This window comes from Convolutriloba macropyga, chromosome 2 (assembly GCF_964194025.1).
Source record: "Convolutriloba macropyga chromosome 2, txConMacr16.3, whole genome shotgun sequence".
Lineage (NCBI taxonomy): Eukaryota > Metazoa > Xenacoelomorpha > Acoela > Convolutidae > Convolutriloba > Convolutriloba macropyga.
Window position 1 is genome coordinate 16149327 of NC_134469.1, and position 18372 is coordinate 16167698.

Below are 18372 nucleotides of genomic sequence, written 5' to 3' on the forward strand. Positions count from 1 at the left end.
TTTTTTCGTTTTATAAACTGCTTCTATTTGGATCTAACCTTTTCATGATTTTCTTGCTTGTTTCTGGGAGGCGAAACCAACATTAATGAATCTATCTTTCGTGTATGAAATTCGTTGTGGTGAGATAATGATTTGTTGCTATTGTTTTGATGCTGCGTATGTATGGGGTCAAAATAAAGGTCTAAAGAAAACATTGTGTTTCAAAAAGGGATCGAGGAACTGGATAACTTTAATTGTTCCGTGATTTTTCTAAATGACAGGAGTTCACCATTTCATTAGTCAGCCTTAAATGCTCGTCAATTTTAGCGATGGATCACACACGCCTTTATCTGGAGATTCGAGTGATAGCGAAGCGGCTGCTTATCTGGACTTCAAATTTGAAAGTGAGGATGGTCAACCTGGTGAAAGCAGACGAGAGAGACTGAACAACTTAAACAAATGCTGGAACAAGTTGCAAATGCAGGTATGCCATCAAATGAAAACAGCGGAGAATGGTCATAGCTAACTTGGACTGCTTCCCTGTCCTTAGATTGATCAAAGTTGTGTAGTTCTGCAGTATGCTGAAAATGAATAAATCACTCAAGCTTGAGAGCAATTGTTTAAAGCTAGGTTTATCATTATTATTGACATTTGGATTGCTACCATTTTGATCGCCATGTTTACCATTTGGATTTCTATTTATCATATCTATTTTGATTATAATTCTGATGCTTTAATTTATCTTTCGCATCTGATGCTTTAATTTTTGACTACTGACAGGATTTATAAGTATACATAGGAGTTGACTTGCTGCCCCCGAGTTGATCGTCTACCCTTTTAGGGGAGGGGCCTTCTTTTAATTTACCTCTTTTTAGACTATTGGCATTATATTAAAAGCCGGTAGACTATGGAAATTTATAGGTTTCACCTATCATGATAGCTCGACGTTGAGTATGCTGAAGCAATCGTCCAAAGGTGACCTTTTTCCTGAAGCCGTTGCTTGGAATCCCCTCAGATGTGAAATGTCCAATCTCAGTGGTAATTAACAGCATCTGCAGCTGTGGTTTAACTATGCCCAGCCAGTTTGAGCTATTTTGGGGAATACTTTTTTTAAACAAATTTATAAACTAATTTTAAACTATTTTAAAACAAATTAAGGTTATTAACGCCACAAAGGTTTTGCTCAGGGTAAGAGTATTGTATTGAACTGTTTTATGATTCTAGTTAATGCAACCCTCCTTATTCTAGATGGACACGAGACAGGTAGAACTTATGGAAGCACTTCAGCAACAACTCGATTACCAACGTGTTCTTGGAGAGGTTGAGCATGAGTTGGCCTCGAATAGTACCTCAATTGCGAACCTTCCGTCACTGCCTTTGGAAGAACAAATCGACCATCTTGACTCCTACCACGAGAAGCTCATGGCACTGCAACCTCGTCTGTCAGAAGTCTCGGAGCTGGCAGATATGATTGCGGATGATGGAGGGGAGGATATTGATTTGAATAACTTGGATCCGTTCAGCGAGACACCGACAGAATCATCGTTACAGCCGGGTCCAATTAGCGAGTTACAAAGCCAAGTTGCAGACTTATCATCCAGAGTAGATTCGGCGATTGAAGAGAATCGAGACATGGAACGCGTTGTATCAGTAAGTGAATAATTTCAGACAGCTTAGGGGAATAAATCCCCTGATCCTCAATTCAATATTTACTTGGGTTTTTGCTGGGATTTGTTTCCTATCAGAAGCAGAATGTTTTGTTCTCCCTGGGGCAGTATTCCCTGAACACAATTAGAACGAACACAAATAAAATCATTGCTCGAGTGCGGTATAGTAGATGGTGCATCTATAAGCTTAGTTTTTGAACAGATTGTGTTGACTATGGCTCTCAATATAAAGGTGTAATTTTAATCAATTTTTGATTTTTAACATTGAAGTTGAAGGAAGCGTGCTTTTTAGAAGCAAATACTCGAGGTAAAGGCTAAGAACGAAGGCAAACAGAAGTTTTTGACGGAGTTGGGTTCTCTTCTGGAATGGTACAAAGAGTCGTATGATCAAATAACAGCTGAAGTGTCGGTGACTTTTGACCGTGGAATTCTGAAGGAACTACTCGATCAATCGCAGGTCAGTTACTGTCATCTACTGGAAGAATTATCACAATTTATGCATAAGAACTGAATTTCTACATGTGAATAACGTCTGATTGTTCATAGAGCTGTGAAGTGTGAGCTTAAAACAAGAAAAAGTCTCGGAAACACACATAAAGTTTGCACATAAAGTTCCGACCACGCTCGTCTCAATTTTGACTTTTTCTACCAAATGAGGACGATGAGAAACTTTCAAAAATTCACTCACATGCAGTTCGAAAACAATTGGCGCATGAGTTTAATAAATCTTAAACTCAAACCACTTTAAATAAAATAATGCCGTATTCGAGGACGGATTCGACTTCCATTAATAAGACTTCAATACAAGAGAAACAACAAAATAAAGAAAAAATTAATTTCCACATTAAAACAATTTAGAAACGAAGTCAAAATGGCATCCGATAAAACCTAAGCTAAAGCATAAACTGTCCTTTATTCCAAAGCAGGTGACAAGGTGACATGTAATTCACTCCAAAACAGGACTTGTCTTTATTGACAAGTCGATAAGAAGAACAAAAAGGGGAAAAAATCAAAACTCCATTGAACTTTGTGAAGCCAAAAAAAACTTCAGAAGTCATAACAAACAGCAAGTATTTTCAACTATGGGCAAGACTCGATAAATTCATGTTTTTTTTTCGAAAATACAAAGTGTTGAAGCCATTAAAACCATGAGAAAAGAACTGAAAAGATTATATATGCCACTTGGGCTTCATTTGAACATCAATACGACCTTTTTTAAAGTCTCAATGTGATCAGTCAGCAAAAGCAATCACAAATATTTAGCAGTATCGAAAAGTCACTTTTTAAAATCAAAACTCATTTTGAGTCATAAAAGTTAAAACGTGATATCACTAGACACCAATGCTTGCTTCGCAGAAAAGTAGATGAAACGGTCATGATTGCAACTGAATAAGAAAACGACCAAAAGAAGAACAAAATAGCGAAGTTTACAATTAAATTGATTTTAAAACAAATAAATTGCAAGTCTTTATAACCATCATCTACCAACTAAAACTATGAAATAAGTGCACTTTTAACTTTCTAGAAGGCTATAGAGACCTGTTTTGATTCAGAATGTATCATACGACTGCATGAAGAGCACTTAATACCAACGAAAATTGGAATTGGAGTTGAATTGCATTGCAAGGTAAATGTCGAAGCCGTTAAAATTAGCTATCAATTGAAAACTTTAAATACGCCTAATTGGGCCTCTTTTCAACGTCAGTGGGGCGGTAATTAATGTTATAGCGTGCAAGAAGACCGAAAAAGAACCACAGTTCTAGGCAAATATCCTAAATTTTAATGCTAACTCGTAGTATCAAAGTCGTAAAACCTATTGTTAAAACATAATACCGTTGTAAATGTGAAGTTTTGAATAATTGATTTTTTTAAAACATCGTTTGCAAACTCGTGAGCCATTACTTTTCAAACGAATGCTTTAGATAGTTTTACTAGTGCCTCTTCAGAAAACGAGATGGACCTTTTTAATGGACGAATTCGTTAAAAGTTTACGAGAAACTTTGGCGGAGCCATAAAAACCATGAGGTTTTCTCTGAAAATATAATATTTCTTGATTGGGTGTCATTTGAACATAAATGGGATTGCTCATTAATTAAACCTCTATGAAAACTTTGAAAATGTTCCAAATGATTTTTTTAAAAGTTAGCGGCCCAATGCAATGCGAATCATTTTTATTGTAAAAATCTACGATCAGACCCAAAATGGCCTTACTATCGCTGCGGGTCTATTAAAAACCCGTAATTGTTCGGATTCTTAGCTTAATACAAAGCATATTTGGTGCCTTTTTTCATTAATAAAGCGGAATTGTTACAAAATTTAAAAGTTCGATCACACAGGTCAGCAGCTCTCCTCCTGAAAGAAAAATCCTTTCGAGCTCATAGTTTCTCCCGCCTTCTCCCCATCCCTTCACTGAGGTGGGGTCGGAATAATTAAAGTCATGCAATTTCTTAGAAAAACGTTTCTTTGGTATGGATCACTTCAACTGGATTTTACCGTACCTGTATGGTTAACTGGAGATTTCAATTTCTATTGAAGTAAGGTAAAAAAAAAACAGTCGATTAAATAGGTGCCTCAAGTTTGTTGACAACTCCCGCTCAAGAACTTGGTGGGGGGGGGGGGGGGGCGAAGACAGTTAACTTACTAACTGCTTGTTAGCTCAATTGTGGATTCGAGTTTATTTGACTGATTTCGCTACTGTCTTTTAAGGTGATCGAGAACGGAAGCAGAATCCGACAGAGGTTGGCAGAAGAGTTATTAAAAGAGGAGGAGGACAAACAGGACACAGGGGCTACTGCGGAAGCTTTGTATCAGCTGGAAGACCTTGTTGAACATTTTTATCAATTGGCGGAGCTGGCAAAGGTATGCAATCTTACCCTTGGGGACTATTTTTGTGACTTCTTTTACGGACAATATGGTTTATCCGCCCTCGAGTTTATGAAACCATCGAAATTTTGTCTATGGAGGAGCAAGTAACTATATCAAAATTTTTGAATATTGCACTTCGACCTTGCAGCATTAAAAGTGGCAAATCATAGCTGCTCTATAGTCACTGAAATGAACCCTGAATTTGTTTCTTTGTTGCGAAGAGTGATGGAGCTGTCGATAGCGAGTGTCGATTTGTGAGCAAAATAGAAAATTTTGCGTCGATTAACTCCAGAATACAGGCAAATTTAGGAGCTCCAATCTTTGGCATCCTAGTTCCGTATACGGGAAACTAAACAGGTTTCTTGTTTCTCTAGAAAAAGGTGGAGGACCTCGGGGTGTTACTAAGATTGTGTATAAAACGAGAGGAGGACATTGAGTCTATTCAGACACAAGTGGCCAATCTTCAGAAGTGGCTTCAGTCCAGACAGAATCCGCCTGACCTCCTTCTTCCAGCAGTTATTGGATCTGAAATCAGCGCGGCTGCTCGCGACACTGAAGCTATGCAAAATGTAACTAACTTTTATCAACTTAACGAGCTAAATACTTGCTTCCGGTACAATTTGTTGAACATTTTTGAAATCATAGATATTTTTGCAAAGAACAATGTCCAGAAAACATTTAAAACATTTAGTGTGTTAATTTTCAGTTCATTTTTCAGGAGTAATATTCTCAAATCTGAATGCAGATTGCGTTTGTTTTGTTTGATTTTTGTGTATAGAAGTTCTGCGAGGTGAAAGCAGATTTTCAATTTTTATTTTGCGTTTGCTAAAATTTTTTGGCAATTGGATGCTTTTACCAACTTGAACACTGTAGTTCTCAACTTCTTCAGTTTTTGATTGCTCTCAAACAAAGTTTGTAGCAATTATATTAGTCCTGTCGGTCTTTTTTATGCGGTTTTTCGCTTGACCGATTTTTCGTCTGTCCCATTTGACTTTTCGGCCTCAAAGACGGGATAAACAGGCGGCGCCCAGAGGTTATTATGTGCTCTTAGACCTCAATTTTGCTGTTAAAGAAAATCAACAATAAAGTTAGGCTCGATCACTAATTTTGAAAGTTGATCAAGCAAGAATTCATTATTTCATACTTTTTCATGCGTCCCACTGTCTCGAACATTTCAACCTTACAAATGGTATAAAATGAGCAATCAACTGAGCAAACTTCGTGGAAAAATTCTTGGAAGCCTTAAGGCATGTTTCTTGGAAAATTTTTTTGGAAGCCCAAATTTTTCTCATGAGACAAAGCATACACTTTTCAAAGATAATTAAAGGGGATAATTGAAAACAGGAAACAGTCACAAAATATAACAACTTCGACAAAGAGGACTTTTTAAGGTCTCTAATTGATTCAATATAAGGAAATTTTTTTGTGCTCTTTTTCTAAAAACCATAGAGTGACAATGATAGTGACAAAACAGAGCCGGCTGACGACCTCTGCGATCCATTCGCCCCTACAATAATATCAAGAATTCAGAAAAAATTTTTATTTGGGTTGAACGATTATTCAATTGTTGGATTGATTCGCTGCACGAGAATTGCAATGTTTCTATAATTTTTAATTGAATTCTCTCTCTGAGTTTCAACGAGTTCGTTGAGTTCGTCCTCAACATTTTTTGGCGCTTTTTGTTTAAATTGTCTAAAACGAAATTTGTAGCAGTTATAGCAATATATTTTTAGTCGGTTATATTTTTATACTAGCAAATTTTCATGTTTTTGCTAAATTATTTTGTAGCTAATATGAACATTTGAAAATTGAGAGCATTATGAAACATTATTTTTTCCTGGAAAGCAAGGCTTTTTCACGGAACTGAGTTCAAGAATGTTTGAAACAAAACGTTCAATGTTTCACTACGAATTATAGGCAGCTAAGTGCACATAAGCGTTTAGCAAAATGTGCTAATCGCTATTTCATTATGGAGGCTGTGGTACTTTCCCTCACAGAGTGGATCTAAATTTTGTGTTGTGAACTTCGATCTAGGATTTTTATTTTGGCGATTTGAAACTTTGTGTAATTGCTCCGATAAATGCTGATAGTTGCTAATTTTTCCAGAAGAATGATGTGTTCGTTGAGCTTCTGCTAAGACTGAGTAATGGGTCTCGTGGTGGTACAGTTCTCCAATTGCTTCTGGATTTTTAGGCTATTCAAGCTGAAGTGAGTGAGCTGGAAGCGTTCATGTCTAAAGTCCACGATGAAGGTCTGGAGTTTCTCAGGACGTCTAAACCGTACACTGTTCAGGACACTTCGCAATTTCTTGATGACGTTGGAGATCAAGATGGTGCTGGTAGTGATACTGAGAGTAGCTTCGTCTCCGTCCCTACAAGTTCTGGCTTCATCGATCAATGGAACTATCTGAGGCACAGATTGGAGAAAAGACAGGCAAAAATTATGAATGTGCTATCCAGTACAAAGCCTGTCATAAGTGATGTAGCAAGCAGTGACGCGGAACGAGGTGGGATAGGGGTAAGAAATTGTTACCGCTGTATTTGAGAAATGGAGGTTTGGTGGTGTAATGAGCAACGAAGGATATCAAATTAACTGACAAGGTGTTACCACTATATAAAGAGAAACAGCGCACATATTAGCTATTCATGTACTTGTAGGGGCTTAACACTTAGTTAAGATATTATTCTGGTATCTTATACAGATACTATTCTTTCATTCTGGATAAATATGCTTGATGTTGTAATGGACGATTCTGGCCGTGTTCGTGCCGTTCAAAGATCTTTTGTGAACGTTGACGTTTGTGGCTCCTACTTTAGTTAATCGAAGGTTTAATTTCATGTAATTGCATTCGTTTAATTGTATCACCATTGGCAAGAAAATAGATTTGAAAACATATGAAGTATATTGGATTCAATTAAGTGGAATGAAATTTACATTTCAGGACATCCCTGAACTGGATTCCCGACCGTTGACCAACGATTACGAGCCTGATATTGCGACTAAAGCACTGCAGATGCAATTTCAGACGCTTCAAAGCTGCTGGAAGACGATTATTACTCAGGTTTGAAATCTCATGTTGCATAATTTTGTTTGAGCAGTCATAATTTTACGTCTCAGTTAATCTTTTAGCCATAATTGGTAACTCATCAGATCGGCCGAAAAGCCTCCAAAAATCTTTAATCTCAAATTAACATTGTAAAACGTTAGCTTACAGGTATACACTAGCAAGATATTTAAAGTATGCAAGTGCTAAAGGTGTGTAGCCATTAGCTTTCGATTCAAAAACTGTAAGAGGCTTTTAATTCGCAAAGCAATTAAATTGCTTAAATTAAATCACTCGACTAATTATTACACCGATGGTTCTTTTGATAATATAAGATTTGTCGGCTTAGGTCAAAGCAAAAGACAGAAGACTCCATAATCTATTGGACCTGCAAACCAAGTACATGAGTGCACTTGACGACGCAGTAGCCTGGCTCGATTCCTTAGAATTGAAGATCTTCTCGAGTGGACTGGTGCGATCATGCGAGGAACAGCTCCTGGACAACGAAGTGTTGTTCAAAGAAATGACGTCATTTCAGAACGAGATTCAAATTCTCAACTCAGCTTGTGCTGAAATAATGAAAGAAGGCGATAGTGCGCCGAGAAAAGATCGTGCAGATAGAATAATGGTTCAGCTGAAGTCGCGTGTAGGAGATTTAGAATCAGCGATTCGTGAGCGTGATACTAAAGCCCAATCAGAAGCTATAGAAAGAAGTCAGTACCAAATTTTGGTTAAAGGCCTCTTCCAAAAACTAGAACGACTGAGAGATCATGTTTTGGACTCTCTGCGACGTTTTGATTTGACATTGTATGACAAAAGACAGCGTCTAGATGATCACGAGAAAGAGTTCAAAAGTGTCGAAAGAGAATTGACGGATGTTGGTTCAAAATTACGGGATCGGAAGGGAGATTTCAGAAGCCGTGATTTTGAGGTACCAGAAAATAATAATGTAGCCATTTTGGGAAGACTTCTTGATGATGTTGGACATTTCATTCAGCAGTTGGCGACGAATATTGCAAATGACGAAGAACTGAAGGTGAGTTGGTATATAATATCTTTGTGCTAGCCATCAATTTGGCAATCATATTTTTTGTTGCAACTTTACAACCTGATTTTATCACTTAATATGCTGCTGAAATACTTGAATTATTGGAGTTTTATGGGATGATTTTGCACTGTAGCAATCAGGCAACGAAGCCATGAACTGCACTGGTTTAATTTCTAGGGATCTGATCATTTCCTTTTTGCTTTGCAGAATCAGTTCATAAACGTGCTGTCCGAGTATGAGACCTTTCTACTGGGGGCAGAGAGCAACTTGAAGGCCGAAGAGGAGGCAGTGACCGCGAACAGTCCAGAAAGTCTTGCATATTCACTTGACAACTTCAAGGTGTGTGACATTTGAGATGATTGCCTGAGAACAACTTAGCTAACCATCCGTTCTTACCTGTAGTTTTCTAGCTGTCCTCTTTTGTTTTGAGTCGTCATCAGTTGTATTTTTTGCCGGTTTCAGGGATTCTTTGAAGATTTGGATGCTCATTGGAATGCAATGAACAACTTCTATGATAACCTTGAAGGTGGTATCAAACAACAGTTTGCTGACCAGGTCTCAAGGCTCAACAGCAAAACTATCAAAATCAAGGAAAAGGTTCGTAGGAAAGATGTGGAAAATTCAATTTAAACCAAATGCTTAATTTTCTGAATAATTTGCTTAATAAAATTCCTTAATTCCCCGCTAAATGAGGTTCCAATTCTTATTGAAATTTCAAACCAAGGTAAGCAAAAACATTCAAAATTTGCCCGGAGGTTGTCAAACTGTCTCTTAAAATCATGAGTTAATTTCAATGGCTGTTAAAAGATGACAGGAAGGTAGAGGAGTGACAAGAAATAATTAGTTGCTCTCAAGCGAAGTTTGTAGCAATTATATTAGTCCTGCCTGTCCTTTTTTAACGCGATTTTTCGTTTGACCGATTTTTTGTCTGAACCATTTCACTTGTCATCCTCAAAAACGGGATAAACAAGTAGCGCCCAGAGGGAAATAAGTGCTCTGAGAGCCCTTCAGCTCACTAGTCTCCAGGTATGCGATTCACAGAAACTGTTTTGGAGACTTTTAATTATGGTGTGAAGGGCGGTTCTTAGAGGTTGCCCCCTCCTCTGTTGCCCCCATCAGCCCCCCGGTGCACCCCCCCCCCCCCCGCCTGAGTCGCTTGAAAGCAATTCGCCCGACGTTAGTCGGTTATGTTTCGAATTATTTAAATCTTTTTTATTTGAATCTAGGGGTTAAAGAATATAGCGGTGAGATCAATGGTTTTTGTTTTCTATGTTTGCAATATTTACTAACTGCTCGGTTTTTACAGTTAGAATCTATGAAAATTAACTCTAAATTTTTGAAGTAAATGTTCCATTTCGTTAGCAATGATAGAATATTTATGTAAGGCCAAAGCAAAGCAGAAATTTTGATACACATTAGTGGTTTGAAGTCAAAACGAAGCTATTTCAAACGTGGAATACATGCCCCGAGAAACTTGTACCAAATCCTAAAATATCAATTTGCTGTTGAGAGACCAGGAGTAGCAACCACATCATTAATAAAAAATTACTTTGCAGAATAGAGTAGTTTATTAGATTAGTTTTGATGCTATATCAGTTAACCATAGTCTTAAACCTTCGCTATGGCCTTTATTTGTCTGTGAGATCTATTTAGCCATAAATAGTGGTTTAACCACAAGTTTGTGAAGACGAATTTTCTAAATATGTTACCTTTTCGTTTAATAATAGCCGCCGTCAGCCTCTCAACGGCTTTTATTTAAGCGCTCTCCTTTTTACAATTCAAAGAATTTGAATTGTATTGGCGCGCTCTCTTTTTTAATTGCTCTTGAATGAAGTTCATAGCAATTATTGTAAACGTGTGTGTCATTTTTTATGCAAAATTTTGGCTTGACCGTTTTGACTTTTCGAGTGACTTTTACGCCCTTGACTTTTTGTGTTTCGAGTGATCTAAAATCCTCTCTCAATCACAATTTCAAGCAGCTGAACTCAATTGGCGGCAATTTAATACTAAAAGTCAAATGAAAATTGCGCCAAAACTGGTGTCGTTTTTCACTTCAAATCTTAATAGTGGTATATGTTAACCTCTAATGTGGTTATTTGAAGCCCACTATTGATTTTCTTAGTCCCATTTAGACTCCCCTCCTATCCCCCGACTGCAGCAGTCTGCAATTGATTAGAGCTCACACTAGTCGTTCGAGAGCAATTCTTCCGACGTTTAGTTGGCTATGTTTTGAGATCTGTTCTCACATTTTGATTTCTGATTATGATTTTTGAAGTCAAATTGAAGTAGTGATTTTTGTCACGCCGAAACAGGAAGTGGAGCGAAAAAGCGAGTGGTCTTGTGGCGTGAATTTTTTCACTCTGTTTTTAAAGTAGAGTGAGAAATCGGTGTTTGAACAAAAATTTGCTTTCTCGCTAGTGGTTTTTTGTTCACATGCGGCATTTTGACAATGATTTTCCGGTTTTTTATTATTTTGATCTGATTTTTTAAGAAATTTTTTCAATTCACTCATATTCCGTTCTAGGTCTAGTTTTTTGTTTAGTCAATGAAAATTCTTTGAACGTCAGGACTTGTCCTGCTATGTTTTTTTTTTAATTCGCTTTACTTTTTGATCACGTTTTTTGTTTCACATAAGTCACGACTTTCACGTTTGACTTCTGACTTTCCTCACTCACTGTTTTAACTGAATGGTTTTTAAATCCATTAACTCAATGAATTACGCAAGATACTGAATACAATAAAGGTCGAAAGAGCAAAATCAAAAGAGACGGGATAAAGCCCGGTCATTAAGTCATTGGGAATTAGGTTATTAAAGTTTGCTAGTCGATATTGGTATTATGCTTATTAGCTCTCCGTTTTTCAGTTTAGGAGCTCAATTAAGTATAGTTTTAGAAAACTGTCAAGCCAAAATTGTCAAACTTTGCTCGAGGGCAATTAAAAACAGTGAAATTGCATTGAAAAAAGTAAAACGAAATTCGACTGACGTAAAAACCTACGGGTAACTCAACATACTACGGTTAAAATAATACCAAGAAAAAAATGTGCTAATTAGGGGTCAAAAGTCACGCTGAAGCCGGCCATCAAATCAGCGTTCTTCACTGTGTTTTGCAATTCCAATATGGCTAGCGCAAGCAAATCTTTGAAGATAAAGACAAAAATGCGTGTTCTCTGATGATCAACCAAAAATCAGTTATCACAAATTTCAAAAAAAGCAATTGTGCTAATAAGATTTAAAAATCAGAGACGGAAAATTGATCAACTAACCAAAAAAATTAGGGTTTGGCGATCTAAAGATGTCAGTTTAATCTATTGTCTAATTTCTTTTACATACATATGCTGCTCTTGAGATCGTACGAACAATACTTAGGTTTAATTTGGAATTCCACCATGTCAAAACTGTACCCTGATGATTAACCCAAAAACTTAACCGTTGTTAGAAATGTCAGCTCGAAAGCTACACAAGAGAGCATATAAAAAACCAGATTAAAAACATAAGCCAACTGAAGTCAGACGAATTGCTCTCGAATGGCTGGCAGGGCAATCAATTTAGAACGGAGCATAGGCTAGGCAACCTTTTATGACGCAAAAGTTTCTGTCTATGGAGGAGTGCCAACCCGCGACCTCCCAGATCAGAGTCCTGGACAGTAACCATTTAGCATCCTTTCCTCTCACAAGTGATTTTATTTAAGCAGACTTAGTTTCTGAATGCTCAGAATTGAAATCTCACAAACCATGAAAGGCAGGCGTGAAAAAGTCACCCGAGACGTGAACTCGAAAAACTACTAGTAAACTGTCTAGCCAAAAGTGTCAAACTTCGTTTGAGGGCAGTTAAGAACAGTGAAAATGCAGTGAAAAAAGTTAAACGAAAACCAGCTTACTTTGGATGAATTGCTCTCGAACGACAGGGAGGGGGTAATTTAATTTAGAGGGGTGTACCTTTGAAATTTATAAGGCTGCGAAAATCGAACAGGGGTTCAAACCTTGAATCGAACAGGGGTTCAAACTTTGACCTCCAAATATGAGTTAACATGGCCGGAAAATAGCTGTCGTTGACGCGCTTGATGCACGTCGGGGTTGTAACTGAAAAAAAGCAGAGATAAATTGAGCAATTTTTTTCTATTTCTATTTTTTCAGTATCAAAAAGTTTTCGGATTCGGCGTGCAATCCGCTCTAAAATAATCGCCCCTCCCTGTCGTTCGGGAGCAATTAATCCGAATAAGTTGGTTTTTGATTTACTTTTCACTGCATTTTCAGTGTTTTTAACTGCCCTCAAACGAAGTTTGACAACTTTGGCTGTACAGTTTTCCAGGACAGTTTTTCGATTTCACGTCGCGGGTGACTTTTTCACGCGTGACTCTTTGATGGTTTGAGTGATTTCAATTCTGATCAGTCAGAAATTAAGTCCCTGCTAAAATAAAATCAATTGTGAGAAAGGAAAGTTGATGCCATATGGTTACTGTCCAGGACTCTGATCTGGGAGGTCGCGGCTTTGTACCCCTCCATAGTAAGAAACTTCTGCGTCATAAAAGGTTGTCTAGCCTATGCTCCGTTCTAAATTGATTGCCCTGCCAGCCATTCGAGAGCAATTCGTCTGACTTCAGTTGGCTTATGTTTTTAATCTGGTTTTTTATATGCTCTCTTGTGTAGCTTTCGAGCTGACATTTCTAACAACGGTTAAGTTTTTGGGTTAATCATCAGGGTACAGTTTTGACATGGTGGAATTCCAAATTAAACCTAAGTATTGTTCGTACGATCTCAAGAGCAGCATTTGTATGTAAAAGAAATTAGACCCTATTAAATTTCGGTTCATTTTGTCCGTTTTCAATAGATTAAACCGACATCTTTAGATCGCCAAACCCTAAATTTTTTGGTTAGTTGATCAATTTTCTGTGTCTGATTTTTAAATCTTATTAGCACAATTGCTTTTTTTTGAAATTTGTGATAACTGATTTTTGGTTGATCATCAAAGAACACGCATTTTTGTCTTTATCTTCAAAGATTTGCTTGCGCTAGCCATATTGGAATTGCAAAACACAGTGAAGAACGCTGATTTGATGGCCGGCTTCAGCGTGACTTTTGACCCCTAATCAGCACATTTTTTCTTGGTATTATTTTAACCGTAGTATGTTGAGTTACCCGTAGGTTTTTGCGGAGGTTCTTGCAACGTGACAGTTTCTTCTGTTAATAGTTTTCTGTTGAAAGTGCTACCCATCTTTTGGCTTTTGACTCCTTGTTCGTGTCAGATTACTCTAAAAAGCTTTAACAACTCAGTCGCGGGTATATAGTAATCTAGCGAGAGCCTGTTTCACAAAACAGTTTTTATTGTTGCAAACTATAAATAGTAATAACTTTTTTTGTACATCCCAAGTCAATACACTTTATCGCTTTTCTTTTGGCAGCCAAATACTGGTTCCTCTTATGTCCAAGAAGGAAAAGGTTGGAACTTGTGCTTTTCTACGTACCGCGTGAGCCCTCTGTTTGTTGCAATTTTTTCAAAAAAACAAAAACGGAATATAAACGAGGCTTGCTTGTTTTTCGGCAGTCAAAATTTCCCTTCTTGTTTACGATTCGGAAAGAAAACATAGACGTCAGTTTTTGCTCCTAAAGTGTAACTCTTATTAAAATAGTTTTTAAAAATAATATTTAAAAAGGGGAGCAGTTAAAACTTTCGAAGGAAAAATTGACACAAAATTTTCAGTGGAAAAGTCCAACGAAAAAAAAGGGACCTCGATTGTGCAGATTGGAGACAATATTCAGTTTTCAAAGTTTACGTTTTTGATGAATAGTTGCTCTCTTTCTTCAGATGTGAATTTCATACCAACATAAAATTTTGCTCTTCAAAGACTAAATTTATAAAATATCAATGTTAATTAATTTATAAACGAAAAACCAATGATTTGCAACCGATAGCTCTTTTGAAAATTTTTTGTCAATTTGGTCTGCTTTTTTCATCTGTTCGATTTAGCTATAAGAACGCAGAAGTCACAGCTACGCATTTTAAGAAAAATTAAGTTTTTTGGAAACAAAATTGATGTTTTTGTTTCTCTGGATTTGAAGAACCTCTAAGAATTTTGGTCCCAGTTTTTCAAATTTCATTTTTAACAGTGAAGGTTCAACGGATAGGGGAAATAATTCGGAATAAGACAGATTTTCAAAGCTTCAAATGTGATTTCCTCTATGGCAAGAATTTCATCAATTTTAAATTTGCTGAACTGTAAATCAGCAGGAGTCAAGGTTTGTGTCGAAGAAAGGAAAGGCTTTTCTAAGAAATAATAAAAGTTTAAAAACAATCTTTCTGCATAATCAAATTGTCCAGAAAACTTCTTTTAAAAATTAAGGTTTTTGCTTCAATTCGTGACCTTGAAAGTTGAAGGAGCTAGGCTCAATGTTTGTCGGAAAGATCAGCTTGCAAAAAATTCAGCCAATTTTTCTATACTAATTTTTTTTAAACAATTTTTTGAACTGAAACTGCTATTTTTGATCAAAATTTGGTTCCGGAGCAAATTTCAATTCAGTTGTGGTGTTTTTTTCTAAAAAGGACAGTAAAGAATACATCTTCAAAATCATACTCATTCGTTATATTGAAAATATTGGAGATATAAATAATGGTTTTCTGATTGATAGCAATCTTTCATAACTTTTTTAGAATGGGGAGTTTTGCAATATTAAGAGTTTATGGAAACCTTATTCTTGTAATTGTTTTTATCGAAAATTTGAATTAACGTTATTCGATGATATCCAATTTCTTCTTTGAGTTTTTGAATTTTTTGCGGTGTTACCTTGCAGCCCTTTTTCGTCAGAATTTTTTGTGATGTTTTATTTTTGATATACTTTTTAATATTCAAGTCACTTGCCAGAGTTTACCGCTTAATTGGCTTTAAGCTTATCGTTTTCGAAAATTTTCCACGATTTGCTTGATGCTCAGAACCTCTTAAATTATTGGCGTTGCTGCAGATATCACAACAGCCATACAGTATGTCAAAAGTATGAATGTCCCAAATTGGGAGTGGGTTTCATATTATTGTAGCAAAAGAGTTTACCTGTGATCTGAATTCTTTTATATGAAGGAAATAATCTGAATTCTTTTATATGAAGGAAATAGGAATGTTATTTTGCTGAAATAGCGCCACTAAAGTTCAAGATGCGCATGAATTTTTTCAATTTTATGTTGCTTACGTTACATTGAACAGTCGATTTATCTTTTTCTAATTTTTGAAAATTGTTTTTTGGTTACTCGTAGAATGTAGCGGTGGTTGAACACGTTTTTTTCTGTCGTTATTTTTCCAGCTGATAGGTCTATCAGTTGTGGTTGTTTTGTGTTCGTTTAGTTATCTCTAAAAATTAGTACAATTCAGGTGCCTGTACCTAGTAATCTAACCAGAGCCTGTCTGTTTTTTTTGTGTATTTTTTTTTAATTCTTTTCCAACTATAAGTCGTAAACACTGTTTTCTATATCACAAGTCATTGGCATCTTATCGCTTTTATTTTATCAGTTCAATGCTGGTTTCTTCCTTTTTTGGAGATTAGATTGTTAAAGCTTGTGCTTCGCTAGGTAACCTGTGAGGCCTCCTGTTCGAAACGTTTTCAACCAAAAAAGGGGTATATATGCGAGGCTGGCCTTTTCCTTCAGTTCTTTTCACTTTGTGTTTGTGCATCGTAAAAGAAAAAGGAGAAGCCATGTTGTAGCTCCTAAAGTCTGGGTTTTGTTCAAATAGATTTTCCAATATTCAAAAAGAGGAGCAGTTTAAATTTTCGATGAAAAAAAATGACAGTTTCGATGGAAAAATTGCAAAGCAAAGAGGGATCTCAGCTTCGTGGATTTTGTAGATTGTGAAGCAGTTTTGATTTTTCATAGCTTTCGATTTTTTACGAGTAGTTGATCCACTTTCAATAGATGGGTGGGATTTTCATAACATCTAAAATTTCATAACATCATTATCTTGATGAAAAGTAACATTAAAAAGAAACATAAATAATATTCTCATTTCTCTTAATAGTTTTTCGGGTTACCATGAACTTTAGCTTAACACGCAAAAGCATTGAAATGGAAATGTTCTGCACTCAATGATTTTCATAAGCTGTTCCAATTAGCTGTTTTTTGTCAGCGAGCTGTCTTATCTGATTCAAGTTTTTTGGATTGGTTATTTAATATTTTATTGATAAAAGCTAAGTTGTACTGTTTTGTGCTATAGGTAATAATGTTCTATTGCTTTTTTATGGAGTTTATGACTATGAGTAAGACGATAATTAAATTGCAAATATAAAAAAAACGTTTTTCAAAGACGAAAAAATGTTAATTGCCGTAACAAATAGTTTGACAAGCATGAGAGGTATGTGGAACCTTCTGTGCACAGTCTCTCAATCGCTTGCGAGCCGTCTTGCTGAAAACGAAAAATAAAGTTAGTTGTTTTTAATAGCCGCGAAGCGATAGCTAGCGGCTATTATTGGGGATATCGTGGTTTTTTTTCAAATTCGTCGTCTCCATCGATGGTTCTTACAACCTGACTTCTTGGAATGACTTTTTCAATGACTTCAGTGACTTCTACTGCTTTGCAGTTAAAATTTGAGTGCGCGAGGTCATTTCTGCTTTTAGGTCAATTGCGTGACTTACCTCACTCAAAAAATGACTTCTGAACTCCCTTATGGAACTTTAAATTTTATGAACCTTTACTAGTTGAAGATCAATAGTGTGCATCTAAGTAGTGCCAAACTTATATGCCCTAATTTTTGAGTATTAAGTCTTGAGTTTTTGATTTCGAATAGCAATTCTGAAAAAGCTCTTTTAGGGCTTTTTCCTTATAGACCGTATGTGCCAAAAATTGACAGTCCGAATCTAACCGAAAGGTCTAGTGGTCTATTAAGGGACTGGTTGTCGATCTGTCAATCTTATTTCTTTAGTTGTTTCAATTCATGGACGGCCACAAGCGTCTTTCGCGGCTATTTTCCGGCAAACCGCCGGCTATGTTTCAATATTGGGAGTTTCATTCGTTAACTTGCCGACAAGACGTGAAAATGTTGGCCAATATCCAAAAATTTTTATTGCTTGTTTTCAGGGCACGGAACTGGGCAAGCGCATGCAGGTAACTCTGGAACAATGGGAGAGTGTGAGTAGAGACATGCAATCCGCTGAGGTCTGGATGTCGACTGCCAGTCAGTGTCCAGTCGCGTCTCTCAGCAGAGATACTTGGATTCTAGTTGACACTTATGAAGAGGCTTTGGAGCTCAAACAAACACTGACTGTGAGTTTGGAACAGTTGGACACTGACTAGGAAGGGGATTATCTTAATATACGTGCCAATGTCTAACAACCGGAATACCAAAATAAAATGTTCCTGAGTCTAAAGATATGATTTGAACATAATAATTATATTCCGTTTTCTGCAGTATTACACTTACACTCAGTTATCTAAACTAGTTGTTGGGTATTTTCTTTCCATAACATATTGCTGTCAATTTTTATCATACCTTTTTAGGATATGCAAGGTGACCTTTACGTGCAGGAGTCAAGTGCTCATCGGGTTCTGCAAAAAGCTCGCCTCTTGTTCAAAACGGCCGTCAACTGTCCCACTATTGAGACCAGGTAAAATGAATTTACTGCGAGAATTGGAGATTTTTAAATTAAAAACAATTATTTGGATTTTGGTTAATTTCAAACGTATCCAAATGGTGATGTACTAATGTGAATCGAATGACTTTGAGCCTGATAAGCACAAGTATGAAGTTCCATTAGTTAACCTGGACCAAAGTATGCAGAGGAAATTAATTGCGAG

General features: G+C 36.6%; 1 protein-coding gene across 2 annotated transcripts in view; it reads left to right on the forward strand.

The window, feature by feature from the left end:
- LOC142357261 (nesprin-1-like) overlaps nucleotides 1-18372 on the forward strand; it is a 278227-nt gene that overhangs the window by 4181 nt on the left and 255674 nt on the right. For both annotated transcript variants that reach the window (XM_075408914.1, XM_075408920.1), the window contains exons 2-13: nucleotides 307-463; nucleotides 1228-1629; nucleotides 1939-2103; nucleotides 4353-4505; nucleotides 4886-5080; nucleotides 6705-7028; nucleotides 7453-7572; nucleotides 7904-8590; nucleotides 8810-8941; nucleotides 9065-9199; nucleotides 17656-17841; nucleotides 18076-18182. In XM_075408914.1, the coding sequence (XP_075265029.1) occupies nucleotides 307-463; nucleotides 1228-1629; nucleotides 1939-2103; nucleotides 4353-4505; nucleotides 4886-5080; nucleotides 6705-7028; nucleotides 7453-7572; nucleotides 7904-8590; nucleotides 8810-8941; nucleotides 9065-9199; nucleotides 17656-17841; nucleotides 18076-18182 (2763 nt within the window). The remainder of the gene's footprint in view (nucleotides 1-306; nucleotides 464-1227; nucleotides 1630-1938; nucleotides 2104-4352; nucleotides 4506-4885; nucleotides 5081-6704; nucleotides 7029-7452; nucleotides 7573-7903; nucleotides 8591-8809; nucleotides 8942-9064; nucleotides 9200-17655; nucleotides 17842-18075; nucleotides 18183-18372) is intronic.